The following is a 12,532-nucleotide window of genomic DNA, read 5'->3' on the forward strand; positions in this document are numbered from 1 at the left end:
CAGGAGGAACAGGTCCTTCACAAGAAAATTTCTCTCATGAGTGCTTACACTACTGTTATATGCTAACTAAGTAACTGAACGTAAGCACTTGCCGATTCTGGGCCAGAATGATTCCCGCCAGTGGTCAGCAACACAGAATTGCATGGGAAACAGAACCAGTGAGGAGCTAGCAACACTGCAAGTGGTTCCATCTTCAGACCCCTGCACACGTGAATTATGCTAGCATGATCAATCACTCCAGTCAAATAATTAGCCCCTATATTAGGAATATTAGCCTGTTTTTGTGAGCCTGAAATTGTGATGGTGGCAGAACAATTGACTTATTTGCTCACAGTGCCAGTTTAGCTATGTGGACAATACTGCTCCTTGTGATGGTGTTAAATTGAAACTTCTGTTGTAGGAGGTGCACCAAAGGAGTGTGGCCCTATTTTGGGCTAAAGGCTATACTCCAGTAAAAGCACAGGTGCATGGAGGGAAGTCTCCAACTGATGCAATACCGTTCAGTCTCCCACACTTGGTTGTAAATTAGAAAAATTTAGGAAGGACAGTGCTAACCCTAAATTACTGGTATCAGAACAAGGCGAAGGTAATTTGTCTACATTTCATGTGGACCCATCAACCATGGCACAAATTGTAACTGTGAACTGCCACACACTCTGGGAAGTACCACTGTGCACAACCATAACCCTTTTCCACCCGCTCTTTCACTGCATCCACTCCATTCCATAGCTCCGAAGGAGGAACAGTAAACAAATATTGAAGCAACCCGCTGTACCTCCACTGTTTAGTGATTTCTCAGCAGCCAAGGATGAAGAAGATAGTCTTGTTCTCATAAGAGTTATCCACCCAGTATTTCATCTCCATCAAATAATATGGGCACTGTACAATGAAGGTATCAGCTCTGATTCCTGGATAATGGTCATTGATGTGCATAATGATATTCCAACTGACCAGTAGTGCAAACCTTCCTGTCCACGAAGAACATGGGTTTGATAGGAAGAGCCCCAATACTCATCAATACCACCTGCAATGCTTTGCATTCAAGGCATTCAGATTTGAAAACAGCAAATGTAACGCCCCTATTCAAGAAAGGAGGGAGACAGAAAGCAGGAAACTATAGACCTGTTAGCCTAACATCTGTCATTTGGAAAATGTTGGATTCCATTATTATGGAAGTAGTAGCAGGACATTTAGAAAATCATCATACAGTCAAGCAGAGTCAGCGTGGTTATACGAAAGGGAAATCATGTTTGACAAATTTGCTAGAGTTCTTTGAGGATGTAACAAGCAGGGTGGATAAAGGGGAACCAGTAGATGTCGTCTTTTTGGATTTCCAGAAGGCATTCGGTAAGGTGCCACATAAAAGGTTACTACACAAAATAAGAGCTCAAGGGGTTGGGAGTAATATATTAGCATGGATAGATTGGCTAACAAACAGAAATCTCTTCTGGGGCTCTTCCTATCAAACCCATGTTCTTCATGGACAGGAGGGTTTGCACTACTGGTCAGGTGGAATGTCATTATGCACATTCATGACCATTATCCAGGAACCAGAGTTGATGCCTTCATTGTACAGTGCCCATTTTATTTGGAGGAGACAAAATACTGGGTTGATAACAGAGAGTTGGGATAAATGGCTCATTTTCAGGTTTGCAAACCGTAACTCGTTGGGTGCCACAGGAATCAGTGCTGTGGCCTCAACCATTTACAAACTGTATTCATGACTTGGATGAAGGGACTGAGTGTAATGTAACCAAATTTGCTGATGGTACAAAGATAAGTGGGAAAGCAAGTTGTGAGGCGGATTAATCGGAACGGATATAGATAGGCTAATTGAGTAGGCAAAACCTTGGCAGATGGAGTATAATGTGAGAAAATGTTACGTTATCAATTTTGGTAGGAAAAATAAAAAAGCAAATCATTATTTAAATGGGGAGAGATTACAAAATGCTGCAGTACAGAGGGATCTGGGGATCCTTGTACATAAAACACAAAAAGTTAGCATGCGGGTACAGCAAATAATTAGGAAGGCAAATGGAATGTTGTCCTTTATTGCAAGAGGGATGGAGTATAAATGTAGGGAAGTCCTGCTACAACTGTACAGGGCATTGGTGAGACCACACCTGGAATACTTTGCATAATTTTGGTCTCCTTATTTAAGAAGGGATATACTTGTATTGGAGGCAGATCAGAGAAGGTTCACGAGGTTGATTCCTGAGATGAAGGGGTTGTCTTACGAAGAAAGGTTGAGCAGATTGGACCAATACTCATTGGAGTTTAGAAGAATGAGAGGTGATCTTATTGAAACATATAAGATAATGAGGGGGCTCAACAAGGTAGATGCAGAGAGGATGTTTCCCATCATGAGGGAATCTAGAACTAGGGGGCATAGTTTCAGAATAAAGGGTCACCCATTTAAAACAGAGGTGAGGAATTTCTTCTCTCAGAGGGTCATGGATCTTTGGAGTTCTCTGCCCCAGAGAGCTGTTGAGGCTGGGTCATTGAATATATTTAAGGTGGAGATAGACAGATTTTTGAATGATAAGGGAGTAAAGGGTTATGGGGAGCAGGCAGGAAAGTGGAGTTGAGGCCAAGGTCAGTTCAGCCATGACCTTATTGAATGGCAGAGAAGGCTCGAGGGACCAAATGGCCTACTCCTGCTCCTATTTCTTATGTACTTATGTTCTTATGCAATCACGTCACCCAACTGACACCTCCTTTGTCCCTTGCAAACATAACATTTCTCACTTGCTTGATATTTGTGGCAGTACAAGCTAGTTGATGAGGTTGAAGTCTCCTACAATGGCTTACAAGGATCCGGTAGGATGAAGCTTCATGCTAAGGTAGCCTGCACTCTACAGAGTCTGTTTCAGATGTTTCTGTAGATTTTTACCATCGACGATGTCTCCACAAGATCCTACAAATCCCCTGGGAGGACAAATGCACCAACGTTAGCGTCCTCAATCAGGCCAACATCCCCAGCATCGAAGCACTGACCACACTTGACCAGCTCCATTGGGCGGGCCACACTGTTTGCATACCTGACACGAGACTCCCAAAGCAAGCGCTCTACTCGGAACTCCTACATGGCAGGCGAGCCCCAGGTGGGCAGAGGAAACATTTCAAGGACACCCTCAAAGCCTCCTTGATAAAGTGCAACATCCCCACTGACACCTGGGTGTCCCTGGCCAAAGACCGCCCTAAGTTGAGGAAGTGCATCTGAGAGCACCTCGAGTCTTGCCGCCAAGAGCATGCAGAAAACAAGCGCAAGCAGCAGAAGGAGCGTGCAGCAAACCAGTTTCCTCACCCATTCTTTCTTTCAACGACTGTCTGTCCCACCTGTGACAGAGACTGTAATTCCCGCATTGGACTGTTCAGTCACCTGAGAACTCACTTTTAGAATGGAAACAAGTCTTCCTCGATTTCGAGGGACTGTCGAGAATCATGGCGCAACTCAGTGCCAACCTGTTTTGTGAAGTGGAGATGATGAAGCAAGGCATCCTTTTAGCATATCCAGGTACATGTTGAAGGGTCTGTAACAAAGATCCTGGAGCGGTGACAGGATACGTTGCAATGATGTTTGTTGGCCCCTCCTGTCCTCTTCTTTCTCAGCTCACTTGTGCAGTAAAGTTGAAGCCCCAAAAGGAATGCCCAACCTCACCAGTTTGTCTGGTGCAATTTTAATACCAGAAGTACCCAACGATAATGAAGAAATTGCTTGTTGATCAAAAAACAAATACAAAAATGAAAAAATAGCCATCAAGACAGCAAGTGGAACATGACAAACCGTTATCTCTCCAAGAAGCTTGGTTGATCAGACCAGTGCTGAGAACATAAGAAATAGGTGTAGGCCATTCGGCCCCTCTAGGCTGTTCCGCAATTCTGGGACAAGGAAGGCTTGTCTGCAATCTCGGCACGTTACCCGTCATTATGGGGCAAGCTGATACTGTTGGCAGAGCTCTACTAAAAGTTGTGAAATTTGGTATGGACTTTGATGATTTACAGATGATTTACATACTGAAATAAGGCCATGCATTCCAACAGGGCAGTCATAGATTTTGTCCTCAAATTACTCAGCGAAAAATTGTGCACCCTGCAATTTGGTGGCACACCCAATATACTGCTGCCAGGAAGGATCTACTCGCCCAACAAGTCTTCACAAAACCTATCCTACAGGGTGCAATTTTGGGTATTGCGCCTCCGAAAGAACATTCATCAAGATTCAAAGAAGAGTGGGAAGGATGATTCCGGGACAAATTACTTTACATTATAAACTAAAACTCACCAACCTGATCAATAGGGAGTTGAAGATTGAGAGGTAAATTAATCAAAAAACTGAAAAGGATAGCTGAAAATAGGTTACTTAACTTGGACTGTAATTACAGAGATATCAATTCATCAAGTTTTAAACAAGACAAGAGTTTGAAAGGACTTCTGAAAGAATGTTTGATAAGTAGTTTAGCATTTTGATCAAATCATTTTTCATGGTTCGAGAAATAGGGCAAACTTTGCAGAACTCTTCTTCAGGAGATCAATTAGGCTGGGTAGAGCCCGGCCCCACATGGTCTTTGGAAGGAACATGCTTGATAGGCCAAATCGGATATTCTCATTCCATGTTTTCTTCCTTTTTATATTATTAACTGTAAAGAGATACTACTGAGGTGTGTTTCTAAAAGAGAGTAATTGCAGGTGAACATAGGTTGGCTATGAGAAAAAAAATCAAGACTGCATTTCGAAGGCTGAATCAATTTGAATTTGCTCAAATACAGACAAATCAAAGTTTTAGCCCAATTCGGATCATTTAGATAATTGCCTGTCGCTTTAAGATAAATGGCACCACATTTGTGCAGTGGGCCATTTTTCAGGGGTTTTTTGTGTCTATTTTGTGCATTTAAAGTGCCATATTGCAGTACATGTTAAACATTTGCTTCTATTTTTTCAGCTTACAATGTCAGTAGCTCGATATATGTTTTTTTAACTAATCTACTTTATTATGACAAGGACTGTGTGCAATCTGTCTGATTTTCACTGCAATGATATACCTATACTTGAGTGGCATCCATTTCCCTGACGGTCAGGGTCGCGGAGATAACTGTTTCCCTAATTAGTCCAAGGTGGCCATCCATCCAAGGTCTGATCACTAACTGATTTACAAATGAAAATACCAGAAAGTGAGAGCTCCAGCTTTTGAGTGTGTGACTCTCAGCCAGTCAGAATATTCTGAGTTTGAACCTTTCACTCACAATTGTTTGCCTTGGCTGAATGAACTTATCAGTTCATGTCCAGACAGCAAGACAGATGCACAGATTTAAAATAAATTGTTCCATTTGAGAAGGTAGGGATGAGTTAAATCCAACAGTGTCTGAAACCTCAGCTGGAATCAGCACAGAGTCAAAGATAAAAATAAATAACTCTCTTGGCGAGTGGGAGTAACAGGATAAGAACATTTATTTTATTATTTATTGAAGCAAGGAGATGTCTGATTTTAAAACTTGGTATCTGTGCATTACCTGCACTGACAAATAAATACAATTTAGCAGGGATGAACTTGACACCTTGATCTGTTTCTATGCAACTAAATGCTAAAAACCTCAGCAGTGGTATATACATCATTACAGCATGCCCATACTGAACAGATTGTGTTAAACTGAGTAACTCCCATGCTCCTCAGACGAGTCAGTTAACAGGTGAAACCCATAAAAGTCAGTCTGATTTTGACATCTGCTGTAAGGATTTTTTTTTAATGTTACATGCTTCATTATTTTTTCCTTCCCATTTGCTGGATTTCCTGTTCCACACAGCGTACTTAGGCGGAGGTATGGAAAGAAGATCGGCTCTGAGGCCCAAAAAATGTTATTCGATATATGGCCACTAGGGCAGCATGTGAGAGCATCCCATAGTCAGAAGATAGACACAGATGAAGAGGGACATTCAACTCATTTTAGCTCATCTAGCTAGAAAGGTCTCAGTGCCCCCACCACAGTAAAGTCCATTCTACAGTTTAGTTTGCAGTAATTTTTCGAATCTACCTTTTCCACACCATTTACTATCGTATACCCCAATATGCCCAAGTTTAGCCATTAGCACTCTGCCATCAGAAATCAGTCTTGTGACTTTTCTTGAACTGCGCCCAGGGCTTGAATGTCTCTTGTGTCAGAGTGCCTAGAAGTGGATACCTTATTCAAAGTGCTGTCTGACCAGAGCACTGTACAGTTTAAGTGGGACTTCTCTGACCTCTAGCTGTTTTTGCTAATAGTTCACCACTTTATTGGCTTTGTTGATTGCTGCTTCCAAGTGATTGGACATGTTGAGCATCAGGTTTGCTAAGACCCATAGACATCTTTCAACTTGATCCTTAGCTACTTTGTTACCATTCATGGAGCAATTATATCACATGTTTTCTTCCAGTGTGCAGTATTTTACACTTACTGTTATTAATTTTCAACATCCTAATCTTCTGCTCACTCATGTATTTAGTCCAAATCATTGTATCTCATTCCTTGCAGAGCTCCTTTCTTGTGCAACTCCATCCATGGAAATCCATCCTTATCCTTAGCTTTTATCCTCCACCTTCTTTGAGGCTCCCTGCCTTCTAATAATGGGGCTATTTAACTTCATCTACAAGTTAGAGCTACCAACTCCAGACCACATGCCCAGCTCACTCTTTGCTGGACTGATCTTCACCTTTCTCCTGCTTCCCATCATTCTTCTGCTGCCCCAACCCACCTCCGACCCCACGAGTGAATCATCAATCACTATCCTGCTTCATATCACTTCTGAATGCTTGCTCCCTTGCGAACAACGACCTTACCATCCATGAACTTGTCATAGATAAATAGAGGTAGCCTGGTAAGACAGAAACCTGGCTTATGGATGGTGACTCATTTGCCCTCACTAAAGTCTCTCTGCCTGGCTACAGTTTTCATCACCTGTCATGCCTGAACTGCCACCACAGTTTATGTACCTTGCCGAGTCCTATTGTGTCTGGTTGCCTTCTGCTCTGGCAACTTGTTGAATTTGCATCTTGCTCTCTTCCAACGCTCCTGCCTCTCAATTAAAATTGTCCTCATGTAATGCTGTGCCAAGCCCAGTGCGGATTTCCTCACTGAAACCTCTTCACGAGCGACTCCTCAGCATTGGTGATTTTATCTAAATTTCCAGTCTTTCCATCTTCTCTGCTCTTCTACCCTCACTTAATCTGTCCCATTATATTGTGATCTTCTACCCTCACTTAATCTGTACCATTATATTGTGATCTTCTACCCTCACTTAATCTGTCCCATTATATTGTGATCTTCTACCCTCACTTAATCTGTACCATTATATTGTGAAGACCCACACAAGCACTGAGATAATATGATCTTAAACTTTTTCTAGCCAACAGTTTTGTATATAGAAGGGTGTATTTAATAATAAATCTTAACAATGATACAAGCCACTAACTGCGCCAAAACATCTTCCTCAGGGATGGGAGGAACCAAAATCCCCCCTTCCCACATTCCAAACCCACAGGTTTGACACAACAAACTCTCATTCACATCAATTACCACCTCCCTTGTAGTCTCTGTACTTCTGAGGTCTCAATCACAGACAAGACTATCTCTGATCATTCCTTGTGTCCTTTACCACCCATATTATCCTGCCTTCCTGCAACTTCACTACTCTCACTAACCACCCTTGGAAAAATCTTTCCCCAGCTCCCTCACTAATTTGTTCTCAAATTCCCAACTCTCTCCGCTGGCTGTCTATCAAAACAATAGCTGTGTCACTGCTGACCCGTTCATCTGCTCCCTTGCTTTCGCCTACAACATCCTCATTTGCATCAAATCACCCACTGCCCCTCACCTCTGCTGGTCCCTTGTCACAGCTCCCATGTTTACTCCTGCAAGTCTGATGGCTGCAAATACAAGCATGCCTGGTCTAACCACTCATCATCAGATCTGGCTTGTCCATGTTAAGCACTATTGTGTATCTTCAGCCAAATCCTCCGACTTTTCCAGGGTCCTACTGGAGGGTAAAGGCAACCCTCAGCACCTTTCCTTCATTATAGATAGCCTACTCAGTTACATTTCCCCAAACCTTTCCCTCTCACCTCTAACATCAACTGCAAAGAGCTGATTACTTTCTTTGTCTCTAGAACTACATCTTCTCAATCCCCAACTTCCTTCACCTGCACTACAATGATCCCTTGTTACTCTACAGTTTCTCTCTATCTCCCCTGTTCTTTTCAAGATCATATCTTCCATAAAGACTACCTCCAGCTCCTGGGACCCCTCCACATCAATTCTTAACTGCCCAATTACCTCTTTTGACCTGGATGTTTGCAGACATTTTCAATGACTCCTTTTGCTGAGGTGTTGACACACTCCCTTTCAAAACTGGCACTATTTTCCCACTCCTCAATTAGCTGGCCCCTGATCCAGGTACTCAATAATGTTGTCGCCTCTTGGCTCCATGGCCATCTTTCCAAAACTCCCTGTTCAAATCCCATCAGTCCCTCTTCTGCACTGCTTATAGCCTGAGCCCGCCCTGGCCAAAATCATGAAATATATCCTCTGACTGTGACTGTGGTGCATTATCCCTCATTGCCTACCTCAACATTCTCATGGTAGTTGATACAGTTGACCATGGAATCATCTAACATTGCTTTAACTCCACTGTTGGCTCTGTGTAAATGCTCCCCATCTCCTTCCATTCTTATCTGCCCCAATGCAACCATGACCATCTCTGTGCTATTGAGCTGCCATTAAGTTATGCATCAAAATATTCTCCAATTGAACATCGCCAAAGCCAACATTTGCAGACCCCACCTTGGCCACACATTCCATCACCAGTCCTGGTTAAACCACTCCATTGCCAGCAATACCATACCCTTCCCCAGCCATACGCTTAAGCTGAGGAATATCATGAAAAATCTTGGCATTCTTTCGGACCCAGAGTTAACCTGGAAACTTCATATTGTCCATCGGCAAGGCACCTTATTTCTGCCTGGGCAACATCATCCTCCTCAGCCATTCTGCTGTTGTATCGCTATCCATGTTCTTGTCACCTCCAGATCCAGTTTCTTCAATGGCCTCCTTGCCAGACTCCCATCTTTCACCTTGTATAAATTCCAACTTGTTCAAATATCAGCTGTTTCTATATTGTCCCACACTACGTCCTGCTCAACCTTCATCTCAATCCTTATTGACCTACATTGGCTTCCTATCCCTCTGCTATGTTCAATTTCAAATTCTTTTCTTTTCTTCAACTCCCTGACCTCACCGGCACTACAGCTGACTCCAGTCTCATCTCCATGCCATACAAATCTCACATTTTGTGCATCCTCCCCTCCTTTTACCCCATCATTGGTGGCATAGTTTTCAGCTAGCGCAGCCCCACTCTCTGAAAGTCCCTCTCTAACTCTATCACTGCTCCACTTCTCTTTGCTCCTTTGAAACCCATTTTTTGACCAAGCATTCTCTCAGCTGTTCCAATTTTCCCTTCTTTTTTTGTTTTATCTGTATATCTTCTTCCACCACCCAATGAAATTAGTTGAGATGTTTCCTTCATTAAAGGGATTGACCCTGAAACTCCTAGGTCAGGAGTAGGAAGGCAAATGGAATGTTGGCCTTTATTGCAAGGGAGATGGAGTATAAAAGCAGAGAAGTCCTGCTACAACTGTACAGGGTATTGGTGAGGCCACACCTGGAGTACTGCGTACAGTTTTGGTCTCCGTATTTAAGGAAGGACATTCTTGCATTGGAGGCTGTTCATAGAAGGTTCACAAGGTTGATTCCAGAGATGAGGGGGTTGACTTATGAAGATAGGTTGGGCCTATACTCATTGGAGTTCAGAAGAATGCGAGGTGATTTTATCGAAACATATAAGATAAATAGGGGGCTCGACAAGGTGGATGTAGAGAGGATATTTCCACATAAGGGAACAGGGGATATAGTCTCAGAATAAGGGGCCACCCATTTAAAACAGAGGTGAGGAATTTCTTCTCTCAGAGAGTTGTAAATCTATGGAATTCTCTGCCCCAGAGAGCTGTGAAGGCTGGGTCATTGAATATATTTAAGGCGGAGATAGACAGATTTTTGAGCGATAAGGGAATAAAGGGTTATGGGGAGCGGGCAGGGAAGTGGAGCTGAGTCCATGATCAGATCAGCCACGATCTTATTAAATGGTGGAGGAGGCTCGAGGGGCCAAATGGCCTACTCCTGCTCCTAGTTCTTATGTTCTTATGTTCTAATGAGGGCCAGAAACCAACTCTTCTGGGATTCGGCCCCTTTTACAGACCAAAATAACACTAGCTGTAAAAGAAAATCTATTATTGACTGAATCTATGTTAAATAGGGATGAAAACTATGTGGGTTTTCTATAAAGCCATTTCTATAAACCAAACCTTTCAGCAAATGATCAAGAAGCTGAAGAAGGTTGCTTGCTGTGGAACAGCACACAATCAAAACTTGGAGACGGCAAGTATGGTCAACAAATTTACATATATCACTACCCTGCTGAAAAATGCTCTAAGTCTTAGTGCACATGCAAATTCCTCAAATCATAAAACAGGGGCAATTTCATCTGCACTTACCTACACAGCTTGGTATTGTGTCATTCCACTGTGCCAAGCCATTAAGCACAGCCTGACATTGAATAGCCTTTGAGCCTTGGAGGTGATATCCTGGGTTGCATTCAAAACGAATTATGGAACCTGCAGAAAATTCTGAACCTATTCTTCGACCATATCTGGGCTCGGGTACAGAGCTGCATTGGGTGGCACTCGTGCGGGGAACAGCTAGAAAGAAAAATACAAATTAGTGTAAACTCTTTAATAATAAAAAATGATTCAGCAGGGAACAATACTTTATGCGCTTGATTTTTCTACTAATATGCTACATCTGATATACAAATTGGATACATCAATATAAGTCAACATTTGTACTGCAACGCTGAAAAAATGTTATAAAATAAATGCATGAATCTAACAGTTCATAACTCTCCTCTCCCAGGTATTTCAAATTTATCCCTGAAGGACTTATGGGTTTTCATTCTCCGAGAAGCAAATATTGCATTTATTTTCTCAAATTGATATTTTGCAAGCAGGTAACGTGAAATATTACAGAATGAAACAATCTATGGAGCACATCAAATGCTTCTGTTTTATAAAGCACCAGGAACAAATGAAACATTATTATCTTCTATTTTTTCTCTGCTGGCACATTCTTCCTCATAACACATCTATAGACAATCAACTTACATCTTGCCCCATTCTTTTTAAATTAGTTTTTCAACCCTTTATACGTTCCTGCTGGGCCATATGTCATTCTTGTCCTGAAAAAGCTGCCAAAAAAAAAATCACAGGCCAAGTTCTCAGTGGTTACATTGGCATTGTACCACTTAATGTGTCAGCTGTGGCTCAGTGGGTCGCAAACTCGCCTCGGAGTCAGAAGGCTGTGGGTTCAAATCCCACTCCAATGACTTAAGCACATAAATCTAGGCTGACACTCCAGTGCAGGTGCTGTCTTCCGGATGAGTCATTAAAGCAAGGCTTCGTCTGTCCTCTCAGGTGAACGTAAAAGATCCCGTGGCACTATTTCGAAGAAGAGCAGGGGAGATGTCCCCGGTGTTCTGGCCAATATTTATCTCTCAATCACCATAACAAAAACAGTTTATCTAGTCATTATCACATTGCTGTTTATGGGGCTTGGTGTGTGCAAATTAGCTGCCGTGTTTCCCACATTACAACAGTGACTACCACTCCAAAAGTACTTAATTGACTGTAAAGCGCTTTGAGACGTCTGGTCGTCGTGAAAGGTACTATATAAATGTAAGTCGTTCTTTTTTTGTCTTTATTAATGCCCTCCAGTGCTCACACTGCAAGATCGGTGGAATGGTGACTAACTTTCATGGTGCCTGTGCTCCATGCAGCTCGAAAATCAGGTGCCTGCCCATGGCCTTCAAACCACCTTATGTAAAAGGGGTCATGGAGAATTAAAAAAAAAAAAATTGGGCATTCTTTAGTGCTCCATGTCACCCGGGATCCACTCACGCTCCTCTGCAGGCTGGCAGTTATGAACTCATGAATTGGCATTTGGTGCTATATCAGATCCCAAATGAACCTGGGAAGCGGGTATTCCCAGCACAAGGAGTCCTTGCTGTTGATTCTGTGCATTGCTGCAATTTGCCTTGTAAGAGGTAGGAAGAAGTTTCACTGTTGCAAGGCAGGCCAGAAAATCGCAGAATCAGCAAAGGCCTGGTGCCACCAGGTACTTGCTACTTCCCGGTGGGTTCTGCCACTCTTCTGCCAGAGTTACAACGTAAGTCCAATGGATACACCCCAAAGATATTCATAGCCAGTGCTGCAGATGCTCTGCGCTCACATGCCTGCCAATGCACAACCACTGTAATCAATGTTCCCTGTAAGCTGCGCTTTGTTCTGCACAGCCTGTTTCTTTTAATGCGTGGTCCCTTTAAATTTCTGTGCATGCGCGGTATTTACAATGTAAAAGCCGGTGAGCGGCCTGCATGGGACCTGCCCCATTACTAT

At 42.8% G+C, this 12,532-nt stretch overlaps 1 protein-coding gene across 1 annotated transcript in view; it reads right to left on the reverse strand.

Moving 5' to 3' along the window:
• The window catches only part of LOC139266579 (CUB and sushi domain-containing protein 1-like), a 3,131,815-nt gene that overhangs the window by 461,583 nt on the left and 2,657,700 nt on the right, over positions 1 to 12,532 (reverse strand). The window contains exon 34 of the mRNA XM_070884173.1: positions 10,577 to 10,780. Coding sequence (XP_070740274.1) covers positions 10,577 to 10,780 — 204 coding nt within the window. The remainder of the gene's footprint in view (positions 1 to 10,576; positions 10,781 to 12,532) is intronic.

This window comes from Pristiophorus japonicus, chromosome 7 (genome assembly GCF_044704955.1).
Source record: "Pristiophorus japonicus isolate sPriJap1 chromosome 7, sPriJap1.hap1, whole genome shotgun sequence".
Taxonomy (NCBI): Eukaryota; Metazoa; Chordata; class Chondrichthyes; family Pristiophoridae; genus Pristiophorus; species Pristiophorus japonicus.